Genomic DNA, 20,650 nt, shown 5'->3' on the forward strand with positions numbered 1-20,650 from the left:
TTCGCCATGGTCACAAGCCGCCCAGTGGTCTCCTCATGACAATAGCAGCAAGGCGCATCTGCGCCCAGTGCTTCTATCACCTCACTCTTCGTCTCCCTCGACCTGGTCCTCATCGCCTGCCCTCGTGGCGGATCTCTCCACAGCAGCCTCTACGATCTTTTTCTCACTCCAGTCTCCGCGGTGCCTTCGCTCCCCCGACGCCTGCATCGCTCGGGAAAGCCGTCCCTGCCAGACAATTCAAGAGGACGAGAAAATGGATGCACAGACTCGCCTACTTGTTCCTGGGTGGGACCGTGGTATATGTAGTGGACAAGAGATTTTACGCATCCAGCCTCACAAGAAGCGTCCGCACTTTTACTACGGGTTTGGTTGCTGCACTGGACTACAAGATCAACTTTCGGGAGGACCCATGGTTTGCCAATGATATCGCCGAAGTACATGCACGCAATGCGACGAGATTGTTTCATCTCTTGCGGACAAATGGCGGACTGTACCTGAAGATTGGCCAGGCCATTGCCATGCAGACGGCCATCTTGCCTCCCGAATTTCAAAAGATGTTTTCCAAGATGTTTGACGATGCGCCACAGAATGATTGGGAGGACGTGCGGCGGGTCATAATGGAGGACTTTGGAGGTCGGACGCCCGAAGAGGTATTCGGCATCTCTTTTGACGGTGATCCTGATGCTGGTGTCATGGAGAGGAAGGCCCGCGCGAGCGCGAGCGTGGCACAAGTACACTGGGCAAGGCTGAAGGACGGGCGAGAAGTGGCGGTCAAAATCCAAAAGAGGGAGATTGCTCAGCAGGTCGGCTGGGATCTGTGGGCTTTCAAGGTGGTGACCCGGATATATACTTGGTGGTTCGACCTGCCCCTCTACTCGCTCGTCCCTTATATCACGGAAAGACTACAACTGGAATGTGATTTTGAGAGCGAGGCGAACAATTCCAAGCGGATGGCCGAACTCATCAAGGGCGAGCCCCGGTTGCGGGATAGAGTGTACATCCCCAAGATTTACGATGATCTTACCACCAAGCGGGTCATGACGGCCGAATGGGTTGAGGGCGTGCGACTATGGGATAAAGAGTCCATTATCCGCCCATGGCAGGGAGGCTGGCGAACTGGCAGTCCAGGCGCTCACGGCACGCCGCTTGATCCTCCTCAAACTCCCATCACCACCTTACAGGAAAAAGCCCGTTCGTACAACGAAGAACTCAAGCCCGACAGGACGTGGTGGAAAGGTCTGAATGGCAAAGGCGGTCTGGGGCTTGATCTCAAAGAAGTCATGACAACTATGGTCGACCTCTTCTCCGCGCAAATGTTTCTCTGGGGCACGGTTCACTGTGACCCGCACCCAGGAAACATCTTCGTGCGACGCCTCCCTAACGGTCACTCCGAACTTGTTCTGATCGACCATGGCCTGTATATCAACATGTCTCCCTCGTTTCGACATCAGTATTCCCTATTTTGGAAATCTATAATGACATTCGACAACAAGACCCTCAAGGAAGTCGTCAGCCAATGGGGCATAAACAACGCCGAGATTTTTGCGTCAGCTACGCTTATGCGTCCCTATGAGGGAGGGGACCGCTCGGTGACGACCCGCCTGAAGGGCATATCGGAACATGAGAAGAAAAGGCGCCAGTACGAACTGCAACAAGCCATGCGCAAGGGCATCAAAGAGATTCTGGCGGACGAAAGTAAGTGGCCTCGTGAATTGATCTTCATTGGTCGAAACATGCGCATTGTTCAAGGCAACAACCAGTACCTGGGTAGCCCCGTCAACCGCATCAAGATCACGGGCAATTGGGCTTCGAGGGCGTTGTCCGAGGATCAACAGCTCACGTTTGTGGAGCGATGGAGGTTTTTCGGGAGCCATCTGATGTTTAAATTGGTCTTGTGGGCGTCGGATGCATTTTTCTGGTATGCCAAACTCAAGCAGGCGCTGGGGAAAGGGAAGGGCATGGACGATGATGTGGACCAACTCATGAGGGGCATGGCGAAGGATTATGGGATCGAGATAAACCATAGTGTGTTTGAAGGTTGAACTGCATTTCTTGATGGTGTTTTATGTACTGATGCCGGATTCCCTTGTATTCGGGCAAAGCATGAAAGGTGTTGTTTATGTAGAGACAGGATGGAAAGAAGTCCCCTCAGCCGATGATAGATTCAACCATTGAAATGTATAGAAACTCCAGCCCTCGTATTGCAGAGAAGTACTTGTAGAAATGAAGCGGCCCATGTGGCGCCGAGCCTCGCTTGGTCAGGCCATTGAAACAATCGACTTCAGCCTCGTTCTCCACGCAGTTTGGAAAGTTCTTACTCCTCCATTTCTTTGGCAGCCAGCTGTCATGCAACCGCCACAACTGCAACTCCGCCATGCTCTCTCTACTTGTGTCTCAAATTCCCTCTTGGCCAAAGGCCTGCGGCTGCTTTGGTGCAGCAGACTTCGAGGGACATGCTCGCCTTCAAGCCCCTCCCCACCAATACAGTCTGCAGTAGAATGTCCCCTCCACGGGGGTCTGGACCGGGTTATGGATCTATATTTGTAGGCAATAGGTTCAATCTCATCTCATCTCCTTCCACATGCATCTGCCGGAAAAAAGCAAAGACTAACAATATGATTCAGATTCCCGACTGCGGCTGAGCGGCCTGGCCGGCCCAAGGTTGTTGAAAAATCCACTCGTTCAAATCTCCAAGGGCCCGGTCTAGAACGGTGGCGCTCGGCTATTGCTAGAACCGGCGCTCATCGAGCACGAGCCAGTCAGTCAGTGCAAGGGAGCGTCCTGACACGATGGGAGCAAAGACAAATTTCTCGGCCGCACAGCTGAACTCGCTATTCCTCTGCGTATGCGGGCCACCGTATCGTCGGTTACACCGTTGAGGCGCTCTACCATGTCCAGAATCTTGAACTGGATCATCCCGCTGTCAGTTCCGGATTGTCGCCCTTTTATATCGGTGTGAGACTTCTCATTCCTCTGAGGAACCAAAAGATGGTGCCTCGCGGCTGGAAAGGAAGTACACTGCTCTTCAGCACCTTCTGCGCCATCGTCTCGGCCGTCAATCTCGGCGTTTTGATATGGGCGGCGGCAAAATCCAAAAACAGCGTGTCAGAGGACGACGGGACCCTCGTCCTCCGCGAAGGCCGCGGTTCCCATCAATGCTCGAGCATCCAAGACCTGAACAAGTGGGCGCATCTCTTAATCAACTTGCTCAGCACGATCCTGTTGAGTGGGAGCAACTATTGCATGCAGTCTCTATCGGCGCCGACGAGATCGGACATCAACTCTGCCCATAGCTCGGGAAGATGGCTCGACATTGGCGTCTTGAGCATTCGCAATCTTAGATGGATTTCACGAAAACGACTGCTTTTGTGGTTGCTGCTTGGGTTATCCTCTCTACCTCTACATCTCTTGTATGTTTGTTATATTTCCGTCCTCCCCTTCCTTTTGTTGCTCAAAAAGTTGATTTTTCTTTCTCTCTCTTTTTTTCACAGCTACAACTCCGCCGTCTTCATATCCACCTCCTCGAATAACTATGCGGTGTTCACTGTCGACCGGACCTTCCTCGAATCCAACAGCACCAACGGTGTTGACTACGTCGATGTGTCCTACATCTTACGCAGTGGCATCCAACCCGCAGGAGTCGAGAACATGCCAGCCATATCCATACCTGAACTCGCCAGCCAGCTGCACGGCGACGCCAACTCCAAGAAACTCGTCAACTTGACCACGGAAGAATGCAGGACGGCCTACATCAAGACTTTTCAATCGGCCTATCGTAACGTCCTCCTCGTCTCCGATTCCAACGTCGGTATCGATGTTGTCGACAACGGCTCCTCCAACGTGGTGAGCTTTCTCAATGCAGAATTTGTCTCGAATTTCAAATGCGGAGGAACTCAGGCCTTCGCCTGGGCTTGTTGTGAGTTGACCTTGTCTCGCAAAACCACGTTTCATATTTTACAAGAACTCTCCATTTCCGGATGTCCTTAAGTGTCAAGCACACACTAACATTGATGGCTAGCAATGGATGGAACAGCTATAGGGCCGGAGGATTCATGTGACCTACCGTGTGACGATCCCAAGATCCTCAAGCAGACTATGTCCAACTCCACCTGGGCTCCATTGGGGCCACCAGTGCAGTATTGTCTCGCCGAGCCGTCGCAGGAGCAGTGCAGTCTGCGGTTTAGCATGGATATTGCGATCCTAGTCGTCGTTTTGAACTTTGTCAAATTGGTCATGATGGCTTTGACCGCGCTGACTGCGTTTGGGAGCAACGACCCGCCTCTTCTGACCATGGGCGACGCCGTTGCCAGCTTCTTGGAGAACCCCGACCCTGCCTCCAAGGGAATGTGTCTGCTCAGTGCTTCGAAGATAAAGAAGATGTGCAGGTCCCTGTTGTACCAGCCAGCAAGCCAGAGCACCGCACTGTATTCCGGAAACGTACGTCATCGGTGGTCGAAAGCCGTCAGCTTGAGGCGATGGTTGATATGTTTGTTTCTCTACATTGCTTCTTTATCCGTTGCCGCAGGCTTCCTCGGTCGTGGAGTCACAGCCATAGTTGGATCGAAATCTCTCTCATCGTTATGGTCGATTGGACTCGGCAACGGGTCGGGACGCACTCTGATCCAGAACGATGCCATGCTGCGGTCCGGCAGATCCGCGCTCATCACCAGCGTCGTGCTCGCCAACATACCGCAACTGGTCCTCTCACTCTTGTACTTCACCTACAACGGCCTTTTCACGTGCATGCTCCTCGCCAGCGAATGGAAGTCGTACTCCCTTCGCCGCAAAGGCCTGCGCATCTCCTCGGCGCGACCCAAAGGCGCAGAGCGATCGGGATATTTCCTCCAGCTCCCCTTCCGATTTAGCATTCCACTAGCCATGGCCAGCCTATTGTTCCATTGGCTAGTTTCCCAGAGCATCTTTGTCGTCAACATCTCCATGCTCGATTACACCGGCTCGCCCACTGCCTCGCTACCGGGTACCGTTGGTCATCTCGTGACCTGCGGGTACTCGCCCATTGCCATCATCTTTACCATTTCTCTGGGTGTGCTTCTGATAGTGGTGCTCCTGGGGTTTGGATTTGGCGCGAGTTTCCACACGGGCATGCCCATTGCCGGGAGTTGCAGTTTGGCAATTGCGGCGGCTTGTCATTCTGGTGAATCTGCTGCACAGGGGGACGATGGTGACGAAATGTCGACATCAACACCAACGTCAACAGGGGCACCAACATCACAGCAGCCGCTCATGTGGGGAGAAATTCCAGGTTGTTTTCGTGATGACGATATGATGACAAGCACACAGGCGTCTCTGAGGCCGGAAAAGTGTGAATCCACACCGCTGGTGAAGGCCACCGGAGACAGTGCAGATTCAGAATCAGAATCAGAATCGAATTTGAACGCGTCTCTTCTGCGCAAAACCCCGACCTGCTTGACTGTCACCGAGTCGGGAGCCACTGACATACCCGGACAAAGCCTCGTTTCCAGACGGCGTCCAAACACGACGCGCATGGCGCTGATGGGTAATGGCAATGGCAACGACAATGACAACGACAACGATGAGGCTGAAGAAACAGACGGCATAGACGGATACTTACTCCGCTCAGAGTCACTAGACCCGCACCGCCCTCGTCCTTGCCGAGACGACGACGGCGACGTGACGCCTTCTGTTAAACAGACGGAGATGTGTATCAGCGATACTATGGGAAAAGCGGATCATGCCAACATTAATAACAATACCATTCACATTCCCATTTCACGACCTGAATCAGTTCCTCTCTCGTCAAATGAGAAAGTTGGACACTGTGGCTTCTCCGCGGGGCCCGTTACGACGCCCGTCGAAGGACGGGTCTATGCTTGATTTGATACCTCATGTGGAGATGAATGAACAACAAGATGCCGGAGGAAGAGTGACGCGGGAAGGAGTACGCTACATAACGCGACGACCGCGACGACAGCAACGAGGACGAGGAAGGCGGAGCAAGAACACAACAGCCCTGGATTGTGGGTGAGCCGGCGTGGGTTGCACCATGCTCTTCGGGCTTGCCGTGGTCGTTGTGCAGCTCGTTGGAAAACGTACCAACTCTTAGCGGCGGTGGTGCTGTGTCGTGAGGCATTGCTGGTGCCCTGGCAGGTGTGGGCACTGGGGCACTATACACTGGTGCTGCCGTGTGAGGCGGTGATGCGGCTGTTTCGGGCTGGACAGGCATAGGATGGCTGTGTGCTGGCGCCTTGACTGCGTGAACGGCCTCCGGCGAGACCTGTCGCCTAGACATAGAATAATAAGCAGGTCTAACTCGTATTACCCTAGTGTGCCTCCCTCTGTGCCTCCAAGTCTTCCGCATCAGTTTCGAATATATGTTGACTATGACAGGGTCAATGAACATTGATTTTAGCAGGCAGGGAAGACAGCAGCCTGGATGCAAAGCCGGTACGCCGAATCTGACTCCCGGTCGGAAGGGTCAATACTAGTCGTCCTCAGGACTGACGACGCCGAGAGGAAATCCGTATGACCTGTACGGTCAATGAAAGGTGCTAGAGAAGCCTTGAGAAGTTTGGTTGGTTGCAGAGGAGCTCAGTATATATCTCCTTGCTGGACATCAGTAAATCAGGTGGGGAACAAGGCCAAGTTTTACAATTGGTGTACTGGGTACTTTTTTCAAACATGGTCACGCCAATTCGGTGTTCTGGACTTGAGCATCCATTTACCATGGGCTGATCTTCGGAGGTCGTCCGCTGACGGTTGAGCGCTGCTGGAATGTTTGTCGTGCTCTTTCTCGTGTTGCCAGCATTCAGCTCGCCAATAACTTTCCAAATCGGGCCACTATGGTCTGACTGGTAGATAAAATGTGAGTTTCAAGCGCACACTATACAAATAGCCTTTTTGTTGTATACTTGAAACGTCATCTCTCGCTGGGCAGAGGACCGATTCAGAAACCCAGATGGATCCAGTCAGTTCCTGCAAAGGAGCACGCGGCCTGTCAGGTCAGGTCAGGTCAGGTATGTAGAATCGACTCGAGTCTCGCTTACCAGACAAGACCTACAATGTGCGCCATTAGGCGATGAAGAAAAGCGTCAAGGGAACAGTGGAACGAGGAGAGCTGTAAATGTTTTGATTTCCTGATTCCGGTACATTGGTATGTTGGTAGTGGTAGGAAAGGTGTGACTGACTATGGCTACAGGTCAGCAGCCACAGGAGGGATTCTCCAGTGTAGAATCCTTTGGATATGTTGCAACACGCCCGCGCCTGAAAAGGTTCTCGCTTCCACGGCTCTGATCCAGCTTCCCCGGTACATTGATACCTCCCTTTCATGGAGGCCCGCACAGTATATTTGACAAAATTTCCAAAGCAGAGCCTGCCATATATTCTGGGTATGTTAAGATCATCAGCGAAAAGACAACCAGAGCACCCAACGCCGCGAAACCATCATTACACTCGCGCCTTGCCAACGATATCCCAGTGGTTTTTCCAGCGCCTGAGCTTCCAATCGAGGCACAAAATGCAAAGATCCCGTTCTTGGACGACCGTTTCCCAGTCACGTGGTGAACGAGGTATACAACGCAGTTGGAGCAATGTACCGCTCATTAAAACAACTAAGTCGGCGAGAATCCAGTGACGAGCACACACCGGCTCCTGGGATGACCGATTTACATCATCATCATCATTCTGGTGGCTCGCTTGCTGCTGAAGCTCGGTCGCGGGGAGCTCTCGCCGCCGGCCCAAGGTTTGTGGAGGAAAGGTTGACCGTCAATGTTATCCCAATGAGCAGTCTGTGTCGTGGCAGTGCTGCTTCGGTTCGGGTTGAAGTGGGCATTTGGAATAGGCATCATGTCGATGGTGCTGCCCCGGTACAGTGGTCCCATGAGGCGGTCTTTGACCGACTTGTTTCGTCGAGGCATTCCTGAGTTCTGAGGCGGGTTGTCGGCGAATTTATCAGGCTTGTCGGTGCCATCTTCATTCTTCTCGCCCGCGAGAATGGCGCGTTCTTTGTTGAGGGCGGCTAAGTGTCGAGAGCGGCGGAAATGGATGATGAAGAAGGTGACGAGGCCCACGAGGAGGAGGGCCGCGACGGCGATACCGACACCGAGACCAGCTTTGGCACCAGTGCCCATGTCGCGTTTATACAGGTGTGATATGGGCGAGGCGGAAGTTATGGAGGGGAAAGCGGCCAAAAAGAGGGTGAGGAGCGCGGTAGTATATTGAAAACGAGCCGTGGTTAGTGACATGGCGTTTGTGTAATCAGGAGAAAGAATTGGATTTGACGTTTCGTGTGGCGTCTTCGACCAGCGAGAGAAACTATTCGAAGGAAAAACTGAACAGGTTGTTGGGAGGAATCGAGGTGTGAAATTGGGAGGAGTCGAAGCGGTCTTGGAGAGGGCGAGGCGGACGGAGTAATATGCACAAAAGGGGAACCAAGGCGAACCAGAGCCTGTTGGGAAAGCTGGACAGAAGGATGTGACGGAGTTCTGAAGGATGTCAGTCAGTTGGAGGTAAGTAAGCACTTAAGGAAAAGATGCAAAGAACGAGTCGCGGACAACAGAAGACGCAAGACGCAAAGATGCATGAGCGAGACGCGGGTTTGAAGTCCAAGTTGGTCGCTGGCGACTTTCAGCCTGCTCTTGTCTCTGTGGCATCCAGGGCTGAAGTGGCACGATGCGCGTTGAGCCACCAAGCGTCCAGCACAGCTTCGGTGACACGGACAAGCACCACAAGGGCACAAAAAGGAGATGGGGCCTAGCCGAAAGGAGGTGCTCCATCATCTTCTGAAACGTTGGAGAATGCGAGTGATTGGAGGAAGCGCCGAATGGAGCCCGCCAGGCTCAGGCTTGTCAGGCTTGTCAGGCTCGAGAATAGAAAAGACATTTTTCTCAATAACGAGAAATGGCTGACTGGCTGCCGTGATTGGATCGCGGGGGCCATGGACACCGCAGCCAGGGCCATCCCTGACCTTCGTGGCCTCTGGGGAAATTCAGGTTTGGATGGACACGAATGGACGAGGACGGACATGATCAGCGGGTGGGAGTGCTAGCAGCTCTTGGAAATTTCTTGTCGTTGTCACAGGCAAGCCAGACATGTCGAGGGCGCTTGCAAAGGATCGCAGCAAGTGGCTGCGGTGCGGTGAGAATGGAGAATTGACAAGAGAACAGAGAAAAGTGAAAAGTCACGAGAAGTCACAGACTGCGGTGACTACGGTGACTGCGGTGGCTGCGCTGTTTCAGGCCGCGTCGCCCTGGCCGCCCTGGCCGCCCTCGTCTTTCACTTCAACCCCCTTCAACCTCCCTCCGACCAGGGCACAACCTTGAAACCCAGCTGCCGCCATCCCACTGCCAGTGCCACCACTGCTCTGTCCAGCTCGTCCACCAGCTTGTCCAGTGCCCGCCCGCTACCAAATGGCGCATTTCCACTTCTCCATCCCTCTCCATCGGCCCTTTCCTGTTCCTGAACATCAAGGAACGCGCTACGGACTTTTTCCATCAGCCTGTCCGACTGGCTGCATTGCATTCGCACACGCACCGAGTGCCGGCCCTAAACCTTGCACCTACTGTACCTTGCCTAGCCGAGTTGCGAGACTCCTACGCCAACCTCCCTTCCTCATCCTTACTACTGGTAGTACATACCTACAAGTACCCAGTACGCGTACGAGGTACGGGACGGGGACTTCGTTTTTGCCTGTGACACGTGATGTGAATCGCCCCCTCCCCCCAAAAAAAGACCAAGCGTCGACTTACCGACTGGAACATTGTGCTTCACACCCAGTCGATGGTACTGTACCCCCAGTACAACCCACCACAATTCCCCCATTACACGACATTGTCCCGCCCGCAGCATAATAAGGGGGAATTGCCCGAACGCTGCTCGCCTGACAAAGGTGGTCCATGTAGCCAAGACAGGAAGAAAAGAAAAAGCACAGCCTTGTGGGTTGCTTCTTTTCAATAGTCGCAGACGAACAGAGTTCGAGACATGTCATCAAGAGATGGAATCATTCATCATCCTGCTGCTTACACCGAGGCTGTGCCCAAAAGATAGCAGCGGAAACATGTACTCTGTACTCCCTGCAGAGCACTGCCGGCCCTCTCCTTTCCCTATCGAAAACGAATGCTCCCCTTGAACTCCCTTTCTATGTCACCCATTCCTTCTAGATATCCCCGAGCAAGAAGCTCAACAAACTCCCCACAGTAAGCCCACCGACGAGCATCAATCCCATGAAACCTCCGGCTGCCTCTCTCTCTTCCGGTGGCACCCACTGGCCGGATCCCATCATGCACTCACTGCCCAAATACCCATTCGTCAGGCCAAAAAGAAACTGCACAATGATCAAATAGAAGAAATCACTCCTCACCACCCCACCCTTGTTCTTGATGTTGCAGAGGAAATATAACGGGATGAACAGTAGTCGTGCCATCGATATGCAGAAGAGGGCAAATGGATAGTGCGTGAGGGAAATTCTGGGCCAGAGGGTGATCAGCCGGCCTGCTAGGTCGCCGATGTTCCACAGCAGGAAGGCTATCGGGATGAATACCGCCGAGTCGATGTTGTTGACGGACTGGATCGATGCCGTAAAGATAGGGAACACCATCGTGACCGCGAAGCAAATAAAGACCGCTGCCGCAAGGAAGGGCATCCTGAGGAAGAGCGTGCCCAGCGGCACCGAGGGTCGTTCCTTGATGGGGTCGCCCGAATCCTCGTCCCCTAGTGCTGCCGCAATGCTCCCCGTCGTCAATGCGTCCCCTTCGGACGCTTCGTCAGCTCTAGACTTCGCTACCGACTGGTGAGCTCGGCCTCTCGCCTCTCTTTTCAGGAGATAGAAGAAAGCCAAGAGCGCAGTCACTGAGATAACAGTGGCCGTCAAGAAATAGACCAATGCCGAAGTGGGAGATTCGTCGGCCGTGTCTGCACCATCGCCGTCCTTCTTGGCCGGGACCGCCAAAACCGAAATAATCTGCGCCATAGGTGGCAGCACTCCAGCGATACCTTGGCCCGTCATGATCCCCTGCGTGTATTCGCTTCTCCCGAATCCCGATGCAAACGAGAACAAGCCATTTTGGAGCAGGCCTGTGGAGAAGCTCGCCGCGAAGATGGCCACAAGGAGAAAGCCAAAGTACACGCCGGCGGACGTGGGAACGAGCGTCGACAGAGACAGCACAGCAAACACCGCAGTGCTAATCATAAGGGACAATGATATTCGCTTCGGATATGACGCCCCCTTTTGCAGTTTGGTCAATGCGATCATTGACCCGAGATTCGTGACCGTCGACACCGACACCTCGGCGGCTTGGAAGTGGTTCAGGATCCACTGATCTCGACGGAAACGGTGCTGGAAGTAGGGGGCCGCGGCGAGGAACATGTTCCTAGGGGTTTCCCCTCGTCAGTAACACCCATTTCCCAAGGCCAGGGAGCAGCCGCGTGGACTTTATGTACATACCAGGCCCATAGCATCGCTATCCCAAGCAGGAGAAAAATGGCGTATTCAACCCATGAGAACGGTGTCGCAGTCACATTATCCTCATCCGCTCCGTCTTGTACACTCTCGTCATCTCTTTCCGCATCCCCCCGGATAGGCTGATATTCCTGCCGTGAACGAAACAAGCCCATGTTGGACAGTTGTGGAAGCTCGAATGCGGGTTGTTCAGTGGCAGTCGTGGACATATAGGAGGACGGGCACAGCCGTCAGAGGGGTCAAGTCGTGGGCCACCTCATCTCACTTCATCTTCGTCGCGTGAACTAACCGGTCCAAGTCATGCGTTAGTCGGTGGCTGTCGGTGGGAATGAATAGTGCAAGTCGTGTGACGGAACGCCCTGGTGTACTTGTTACTCGTAGGACGAAGTCCGTGAATGACGCATCTTCGGTCAAAGGGGGCCGGCCGAATTGGCGTTCGCCACCCCCCAAGCGTCCGTCCGAGGCAAAAACGACGTCCTTACATAGTACCTCTTCGATATCTCTATTCCAAGCAAACCGCCCTGTGCAAAGAAAAGACTGTACGATGAAGGAGACATTCAATGTCCAGCATTGTCATTACTCATCGCACATGCGCCTTGCGGCAACTTCCCACCCCAGCGCCTCGCTATGTGTTTGAAATAAAATGCCTCCTCTGGTGCCTCCTCTGGTGCCTCCTCTATTCTTCCATCTGGGCTTTAAAGGCCGCCATGTCAGCTGGCGCCAGCCAGCCCCTCACCACCGCCGCTGTGACGAGGCCGTCCGCACCCACCGGTAACAACGTCGGTTGGACGTTGTTGAGGTAAGTTGACACCTCAGCCAACGTGGCCCACAGCTCCAACTGCAGGTTCTTTGCTGCCCTGCTGCTGCCTGGCAGGCTGGCCCCCCTGCCAGCAGGGGTCCTCCTCAGCATATCCGCCAGCAGGTATCCGAGCCAGAACAGGTTGGATTTTGGCAGGAACCTCTCGTACTTGTTCCTTGCCTCATATTCAAGTCCATCAAGTCTGGCATTTTCTTCCACTTCGGACTCAACCAGCTTGGCCCACTCTCGGGCTCGGCGGTACGTCCCCCACTGCCGTTTATCTTCCTCGGTTTGTGCTACGTATGAGTCCGTCTCCCAAAACAACATCGGGTCGAAGACGATGAGGCCGCTTTTACTCCCGTCACCGAGCTTGGCTCGCGACAGAGTGTAGTCGATGACAGTGATTTGCAGATTTGACATTCCCAAGACGACTTCTGGCCTCTTGTTCATGTCTTCAATGAGGTTTTGTGCTGCATCAATCGGGCCGTCTTTGGTTAGAGGCTTGAAGCAGATGTTTCCATTGTGCATGTCTCGGTGTTCGAACTCGATTTCTCTCTCCGCGAGAGCGAGGGTCATGGCCGTTTTCCAGAATATATCATACACCTGAAATGCTGACAGAGTTTTGAGGCGATAGATTGGCTTTCCGGCGTCGTTCATTTCCATAATGGCATAGAGCTGTTGTGGAGAAAAATCCTTCAACGGGTTGGAATGGGCGGCGGAAACCGGTCTTGTTGCTTTGAATGCGTCAAACGCTTCGAGGAGGACGTCTGGGTACTTGCCGCTGACAATGTGGATGCCCCGGCAGCGAACAAATCCATGCAAAGCGTCGACTGACTGCATGAGTCGGACTTCTCGGGTTATTGATTCCATGTCAGCGATGTCATTTTGGGTCTCTGGTGTGAGCTTGAAGGGGATGATTTTGACGATGAGACCGCCTCGTTTCTCCAAATCCTCGGCCTCTGTGAAGTCTTTTGGTTGAAGTTTGAAGACGTCGGCATATGATCCCTCACCGAGCTTTTCGCACAGGTATTTCTTGCCAATGCTTCGACCAAATTCCTGGAAATCTTTGACTCCTTGTTGTTCGATTAGTGACAGTAGAGGTTCGAGTTGTTGGAGGTCTTGTGGTGTGAGGTTCTGCAAGTGGTGGTCAATTTCCTGGAGTTGGCCAATGAAACCGTAGAGACATACCGCCATTTTCCTGGATGAAGCATCTTTCCGACGTCCTCGAGGCCGGGGGTGATGTTCAGTTGGTCTCTGCTCAAAAGAAGGAGTTGGTTCGGGTAGCGGTCGCACAGGCGTCTCTCTAACATCGTGATGAATTGATAGTTTCTCCATCTTATTAGCAATGTCGTTCTCATCTCTCCCACCGCCGAAGAGATCAAAATGCATTGCCCGTCTCTCCGCGGTCTGGGCCTTCTTCTTGCTGTATGTCTTGTCATTGCGACGGACTGGCCGTTGCTGGTTCTTCAGCTCACTCAAGGCACTGAAGTCCGCCATTTTTCACCCAAATTTCATGAATTTGACAAACAGGAAAAGTGTGACACCGCTTATTACCAGCTGAGTTGTGTGAATGTGAATGGTATGTCCTCAGACTAGTCCAAAAAGCGTTGGCGTGCCGGTTGCTCTGAGAGACAGAAGCAGCGATATTTCATCCGAGCGGTGACGAAAGGGAAATGTGACTCGCCGCTTTTAGACATGCATCGTGTGCAGGGGTGTATAGAGAAATCCAGAGGCTTTGTTTTGTATTCAAAATTCACATTAGACATACCATTCACTTTCTGTAGTCTTCCCAAGACGCATTAAAAAGATCTCTGTACACGACAATACCCTCTTGTCCAGTGCTCTGGCCAAATCCACCCTGTGTTCCCCGGCCCAAAGCTCGATCCGCCCTTCTTCTCAGCCAATGACTTATCAGACGCCTTCTCTTGAGTGGACTCAGTTTGCGATGGTAGAGACTGGCTTTGTTCCGATCATCGTATTTGACCTGACCGGCTGGTTTCATATCCCACATCTTATCGTACAGGGCCCAGTACTGTGCGAGCGAGGTGCGGTTTCTGGACCGCATCCACGCGTTTGGCGCCTTGAGACGCATTCCCGAGGCGAAGAGCCGTCGTAAGCGGTAAATAAACTCCCAACGGATGACATATTCCTTGACCTCAACACCGTACACGTCTCTCAGCCGTTTGAGCACGCGGGTCCACCACAGGCAACGTTCAGGGGAAACAACACCCATCCCTTTTCGGGGTCTGAAGCACCATGACATGAGTGATTTTTGAAACTTGTCGTCGAAAAGAACATTTAAATTTGTCCCTGAGCCGGACATCGGGACTTGGAGGACTCGGCCGTTGAGCCCTCCGTTTCGGTACCATTCTGCGACCCAGTAGACAAGTGATTCTAGCTCTTTGAGACGTCCTTGTCGCCCGAGTGCCTTTACCGGTGCCCGCCAAAGCCTGATCTTGAAGTTTGTTCCTGAAGCGAGGACGTTTTGCATCAGTCCTATCAGGAACCCGATTTTGTCTATGTCTCCGCGACCTTGACCACCGGCGGATGATTTATTGGCTCGAAATAAAGTGATGATGGACTCAGGAAAGGATGAAGAGATATGTAAACCATGTTCTTGTAAAGTCGACACACAGTTTACGGCACCTCTCCAATCACCTACATCCATCATCGCTCTTAGTAGGAGGTTGGCGGATCGGCCACGAGAGTAGTTGTCGAATTGTCCATCATTGAGAATCACAAGCGTACGATTCAGTTGTCTCCAGTCTTTGGTGCGGTAGTATTCCGTCAAGAGTCGACTCTGTAGCTCGATATCTTCGAACACCTCGTGATGCAAATCGTTGTCCACCAGTGCTTGGACCATTTCCCAATGTCCTGCGTCACAGACATCTCTGATTATTCGAACAAAGACGGACGATCCGGTGTCAATCTCGAGTTCGCGGAGTTTCTGAAATCGAGCTTGCAAGGTAGCTAGATCTCGTGCAGCCAGCACCATTTGACGGACAGCCAACGGTCCAACCTCAATCAGCCCGATCATTCTCAGACTGTTAACTGCAAAATCAAAAGAGAAGGCCCGAGTGGCAAACGCCCGTGCGACAAATTGATCGCTGAGCTTCGTTGGAGCTGATCCCATAGTCTTGCTTGCCACGATATTGAGAGAATCTGCAGGTATACCAGTGATTCTGCTTCTGCCGATGGACCACAGTCGTCGCGCCTGGGCTTCAAAGGAAGCGCCAGCCTGGTTTAGTGGCGAGAGAAATCTCTCAAGGCTTTCGTTGTGCAGAGCTAAGTAGTTGATGTATGGCTCAAGTAGCTCAAATCGAGGAGGCAGGTCTTTCCTTGCGATCAAAAAAGAGTGCATCATGAAGGCATCAGACGAACGGTCTTGCGCCCACAGACTGGAAGTAACCTCTGCATAGATGCGAGTCTTGGGAACCAGATCATAGACGCTGCAAAACCCTTTCAGAGAATTGGTCTCTTTCGAACGGCAGGCAGCGAAGAAGGTCGCTAGGAGATCTTCGCGTCCCTTGTAATGCTTCTGGCCAATGAACGATGCGAATTGATAGGCCTCCAGAGGCCGGGAACCTTCTAATGCCGCTCCAACAATTTCCGCGAATAGGTTCGGCCGTTTGTACTTCAAGTGTTTGGCTTCCTTGCAAATTGACCAGAGAAAGTGATGGTCTTCGGAACCAGCGGAGAGGAAGGTCTTCCACAGGCCTTCAATGCGAGGGTCATCTCCCTCAAATCGAATGGCTTCCCCTCGGAATTTCATACCCCTCCATATAGCTTTGATCCCTTCGTGACCGTTTTGCAGAGCTTGAGCAATTAACAGAATTTCCCAAAGCTCTATTTCGTGGCGATGGGAGGGATTGTCGACTAGACGACAGCCAATGAGCGATGTATGGCCGACATCTGCCTCGAACCGAAGCTGGTCTCTGGTTTTGATACCGTATGCTAGTCCACGATCTAGTAGGCTCTCCCATTGTGCGTCGTCTGAATGAGAACGCTCTGAGGAAGCGGACGAGAAGTAATCATCCCCAGGCTCACCCGGACCATGATCAAATGTTGATTTCGAGCTTGTCATCAATGGCCGAGTTTGACGCGAGGGCCATCGCCGGGGTAACGCTATATTCGCGGCAATGGCAAAGTTTGCAGCGGGTGGCTGGACTCGACATTGACTGTACAATACAGGTAAGAGACATCGCGTCTTCGGGCATCTCTCGAGACGTCCCCATAAAAGTCTCATGTAGCAGCATACACGTGACCATTAACAAGCCTCATCTAGGTTTTCATTGTACCAATTGAAGAGCCTCAATGAAAGAAGGTAAGCACTGCCAATGACGAACTGAGTGTTGGCGAAACGGGCGGTTATGAAAAGTCAGGAGATTCTTGTTCAAAAGATACACCATAGTCACGTGCCAAATGAAAGGCTTGGCGGGTAGCTCCAATACCATGGCGTGAGCCTGCAACCTCCGAACCTCAATTGAACTTCAGGTATAATCCTCTGCAGCTCTTCATTCCTCTCCCCACCAAGTTTTGACTATTTTGCCCTCCTGAACCGACAAGATGGTCGCTCCCACAGCTCTCCGAATGATGCAGGCCACCCGGGCTCGCATGTTCAGACCTGCTCAAGCTCAGCAGAAATCTGGGTATGTTGCAAGAGGGAGAAAGCTGTCACTATCCCAAGTTGTATAAAGGAGGCGCACCGGGGTGCCTATTGTCAGGATCTAGCTGATTACTTTCTGCACAGGTTCTTCGTGTATCGAGACAATCGAGTACCTTACTACCAACGTCTGTTCCAGAACCACGATGGCAAGCGACAATGGTGGAAGGTCAGTAGCCTCTCAGTTCTTCGAAGCAGACCTTCATCCTGTCCCTACCCGCCCTTAAGCCCGCAACTCAAGTGGAAGTGAAGAGCGCGCTCCATACATAGCCACAGAGGCGCAAAGAGTTACAATGCTTGTGTCCATCGAGGAGAAAAATAGTCCCTAAAGCGCCGTGGCCTTGAGGGACCTACGACAAGTTCGGAAATGACGGAATGCATGCGTTGGCGTCGGAGTGCATGTCCTACTCTGAGCTGTTGACTTTATACATGGCATCCTGTGTTTTGGACGCGACTAGCAAAGCGGGAGACCGATCGCAGCATGCCCCGAGATTTTCCCTCCATTGGAACAACTACATCGGCCATTTCGGGCACCTCTCAGCAACACATGTTTCCACCTGAAGGTTCAAGCCCTGAAGAATGTGTCAGAGTACTGAGCAGAAACCAAGCCTTTTCGTCGCATGGAACTCTGCACGATTCGTGGTCACCAACCAACCAAGACACATTTCGTCACCCTCGTTGTCACTCGGTCCACTGAACAGCTTGACTAATAAGATCTTTCTATAGACTCACCGAAGCCCATACATCCTCTATCCGTACTACACGATCCTGTTGGGCAGTCTGACGTTCTCGGTATATGGCATGACCCGCGTTCTGTTCGGTCACAAGACACTATGGTAGAGTGGTTTGCCAAGGTCGAGGGAGGAGAGGAACTGCAGATGTGCCCCTCAAGGACCTAACTGCGGCTGTTGTACATATTGCATCACAAGAATTGAAATCGAGGCGCATCATTCGACAGAATCGTCCTCAATACCAAGACCACGGACCGTTTGCTTTTCCGACATGAATACTGACTCACAGGGATATGAGTTCGTCTCTGTTCAGTCATCGGATTGTTTGCACAAGGGGGCAACTTGGAAAGCATCTTCCGGCCATCAATGTTGCCGCCAGCAATTCCGTCACGTGCCCCTGCTGTTGCCAAGAGATGCCTGGCTGAATTGTCAAAGTCTCCACATGGCCCTTTCAGATCTTCCACCGACACGAACCTGAGACCGTGCTTTTCGAACACTGCTGTTTCTGCGAATCGAAGCTGCTTTGGTATGCACGTTCATTTTAAGCCTTGGGATGAATCCCTGTCTGTCCGGCTGTTCTTCATATGGCTCCGATGTTTGTGCAACATGATTGGTTTTTGTTTCGGAGATTGGCCCCATGCCTGTCATCAAACTTCCCCTCGACACTTTCGCTAATCCGGGAGAAAGGCCTTCCTGACACGACTCTATATTTGCTTATTTGCCGTCATCTTAGCCTATCCCCCAAGATGGACGAATATGACACTGCGCCACACGCGCTCGCCTGCATCTGGTTGTCATTCATGTTTCGCTTCATGGGCGTCTTTGTCCACTGGAATCGGCGTTGCGGACTACAGATGGTGTAAATCACTGTGCAGATGATCTCGGAAGGTAACCCACAGTCGTTTGCATTGCCAGACGGGATCCATTCGCAAGATGCCTCGAGATGTCTTAAATATCGGGGTTCCTCAAGTTGTCTTAGCAGGCCCGAATGCCCTGTGTAAACATCTCACAATGCTCTACTTCGACGTCTTCCTTGTGCTGTCTTTGATCGGGACTTCGGTCTCGTCGCCAGTGAGAAAGCTTGAGAAACGTGACCTACCAGCTTTCGTCCGCCAATACGGTATAGCTCTCCTTCGATCCTCCCTTTGGAGGAAAAATTCGATGTAGGAGCTGACAGAAACTCCATTCTAGCACCGATTGCGTACCTTGACTCTACAGAGACCTACTTTCCCAGCTCTATCGCCGGGCAGGTATCGCTCACACATCCCGAAGATGGCTCAGGAAACAACATTACCGGCTATCCTTCACCCCTAAATCTGAACAATCTCAACAGTCTCGATAATTTCGCCTCCTCGGGAACGAACGTTTACCTCACATCAGATGAAGGAATTGAGGCTCTGCCCTCTTGGTTTCAAGGCGTCAAGCCGGATTCCTCTGGCTCGACAGGCGCCACAATCGCCAGCCTGATCATTACCGTCTCTAAACCAAACAATATCCTCGACGCATTCTACTTCTACTTCTACGCGTACAACCAAGGAAACTGGGTTTTGGGCCTACCCTCTCTCGAGTTTGGCGACCATGTCGGCGATTGGGAACACACCATGGTCCGCTTCGTCAACGGCGCGCCCTCGGCGATGTGGTTCAGCCAGCACAGCTCCGGGGAGGCATTCACCTACTCCGCCGTTCAAAAGTATAACCAAGGCGACAGACCCGTGGTGTATGTCGCGAAGGGCACGCACGCGAACTACGCCATCTCGGGAACCCATGACCACACGATCCCAGGCCTCAACACCCTTGCGGGCCCCTTAGAGGACCACACCGACGCCGGCGTGTTCTGGGATCCCCTGCTCAATAGCCCGTATGCCTACAGCTACGACAACTCAACCGGCGTCTTCAGCGCCTACAACGGCCAAGATCCAATAGCCTACCTGGACTTCGCGGGCCGATGGGGCGACAATCAATTGCCGGACAGCACACCCGGCCAGGTCGACGTGTTTGGCGAACGCAAAGACGTCGCCGGCCCCACGGGCCCGAGGGATAAAGACCTAGGACGGTCCAACGTCTGTCCTGACGGCCAGAGTTGTTCCGTCTCGAGCCTCTTGCTGCCTTGAGCGCCGCGTACTATTTGAAACCCCCTGCTGCGACCAGGAAAACGGAATAGACGAGGGGAGGCCACTATATCTCGAGTAGTCTGAGCAAGGCGAGGCGAGGCGTGGGTTCGGTGTCATGTCATTTTTTGTTTTTGTTTTTCAGTTCCATTTTTTCGTTGGGAAAATCAGACAGCGAGGCGTTTTTCTCTTTCTTCCTTTTTTTTCGGGCCGCCTTTCTATTCCCCCCATCCACCGCCCTTTTCACCGTTTTAGATCTCTCCTGAGTGCTTTGTAGATCTGTTGGTGTATAGAGCGAGTAGGATATGCATAGATAGACACATGAAAATACATAATATGCCACCTCTATATATATTCATATATATTTGAGTGGGTGCTGTGATTAGACCCTTTCTGGGATCTAGAGCACAAGGCAAAGCAGACCAGAGCAGTATATTATCAGGTAAGGCACATTAGACCCTTGTCAGTACGTCGAGGGACGACCCTTAACCAGCCGCCGTCGGTCTTGAAAAAAAAAAGTTTGAATGGATGGATGGATGGATGTACGTATGTGGTGCGCCGGTTAATGTTTACATCTTCTCATTAAAAAAGACCATCTGGTATTGGAAGCAAATAGCGCCGTCCTGTCCTGGCCTGGCCTGTCTGGACTAAATCCACGCTGCTTTCGTTGCTTCTTCCTCCCCCGGGCCAGACTGAGAAGGGCAAGGCAGTTTGAAGGGAAAAGGGAGGGGGAAAAAGAGATAGAGACATCCGCCGCCAATATCCCTGTTTGACTGGTACATTCCACACGCATACATACATATCTTGCATTCTTGCCAACACCGACACCGATGTCAAGGGGAAGTCATTCATCCGCCCAATACATATCAACTAGAAAATCACATAGAAGAAGAAAAAAGTGGGTTTGGTATATAG

At 52.5% G+C, this 20,650-nt stretch overlaps 8 protein-coding genes across 8 annotated transcripts; 4 read left to right on the top strand and 4 right to left on the bottom strand.

Annotated features, from left to right (window-relative positions):
- Window positions 1-35: 35 nt before the first annotated feature.
- A1O5_06394 (Atypical/ABC1 protein kinase) lies at window positions 36-2,042 on the top strand (the record flags this gene model as incomplete). Its single annotated transcript, XM_007746988.1, has 1 exon — window positions 36-2,042. One exon carries the CDS (start codon window positions 36-38, stop codon window positions 2,040-2,042), a length of 2,007 nt encoding a protein of 668 aa, XP_007745178.1.
- Window positions 2,043-2,988: 946 nt separating this feature from the next.
- Window positions 2,989-5,856, top strand: A1O5_06395 (uncharacterized protein; the record flags this gene model as incomplete). The annotated part of the gene is made up of 3 exons (XM_007746989.1): window positions 2,989-3,410; window positions 3,492-3,916; window positions 4,040-5,856. The coding sequence occupies 3 exons, from the start codon at window positions 2,989-2,991 to the stop codon at window positions 5,854-5,856; spliced, it is 2,664 nt and encodes an 887-aa protein (XP_007745179.1).
- Window positions 5,857-7,643: 1,787 nt separating this feature from the next.
- Window positions 7,644-8,222, bottom strand: A1O5_06396 (uncharacterized protein; the record flags this gene model as incomplete). Its single annotated transcript, XM_007746990.1, has 1 exon — window positions 7,644-8,222. One exon carries the CDS (start codon window positions 8,220-8,222, stop codon window positions 7,644-7,646), a length of 579 nt encoding a protein of 192 aa, XP_007745180.1.
- A 1,910-nt stretch (window positions 8,223-10,132) lies between these two features.
- A1O5_06397 (uncharacterized protein) lies at window positions 10,133-11,589 on the bottom strand (the record flags this gene model as incomplete). The annotated part of the gene is made up of 2 exons (XM_007746991.1): window positions 10,133-11,345; window positions 11,420-11,589. The coding sequence occupies 2 exons, from the start codon at window positions 11,587-11,589 to the stop codon at window positions 10,133-10,135; spliced, it is 1,383 nt and encodes a 460-aa protein (XP_007745181.1).
- A 521-nt stretch (window positions 11,590-12,110) lies between these two features.
- Window positions 12,111-13,730, bottom strand: A1O5_06398 (HASPIN protein kinase; the record flags this gene model as incomplete). Its single annotated transcript, XM_007746992.1, has 1 exon — window positions 12,111-13,730. The coding sequence occupies one exon, from the start codon at window positions 13,728-13,730 to the stop codon at window positions 12,111-12,113; it is 1,620 nt and encodes a 539-aa protein (XP_007745182.1).
- Window positions 13,731-14,004: 274 nt separating this feature from the next.
- A1O5_06399 (uncharacterized protein) lies at window positions 14,005-16,317 on the bottom strand (the record flags this gene model as incomplete). The annotated part of the gene is made up of 1 exon (XM_007746993.1): window positions 14,005-16,317. One exon carries the CDS (start codon window positions 16,315-16,317, stop codon window positions 14,005-14,007), a length of 2,313 nt encoding a protein of 770 aa, XP_007745183.1.
- A 482-nt stretch (window positions 16,318-16,799) lies between these two features.
- Window positions 16,800-17,736, top strand: A1O5_06400 (uncharacterized protein; the record flags this gene model as incomplete). The annotated part of the gene is made up of 3 exons (XM_007746994.1): window positions 16,800-16,882; window positions 16,984-17,065; window positions 17,623-17,736. The coding sequence occupies 3 exons, from the start codon at window positions 16,800-16,802 to the stop codon at window positions 17,734-17,736; spliced, it is 279 nt and encodes a 92-aa protein (XP_007745184.1).
- Window positions 17,737-18,638: 902 nt separating this feature from the next.
- A1O5_06401 (uncharacterized protein) lies at window positions 18,639-19,738 on the top strand (the record flags this gene model as incomplete). The annotated part of the gene is made up of 2 exons (XM_007746995.1): window positions 18,639-18,747; window positions 18,819-19,738. The coding sequence occupies 2 exons, from the start codon at window positions 18,639-18,641 to the stop codon at window positions 19,736-19,738; spliced, it is 1,029 nt and encodes a 342-aa protein (XP_007745185.1).
- Between the last annotated feature and the right edge of the window lie 912 nt (window positions 19,739-20,650).

Source organism: Cladophialophora psammophila (assembly GCF_000585535.1).
Source record: "Cladophialophora psammophila CBS 110553 chromosome Unknown aczJe-supercont1.9, whole genome shotgun sequence".
Classification (NCBI taxonomy): Eukaryota; Fungi; Ascomycota; class Eurotiomycetes; order Chaetothyriales; family Herpotrichiellaceae; genus Cladophialophora; species Cladophialophora psammophila.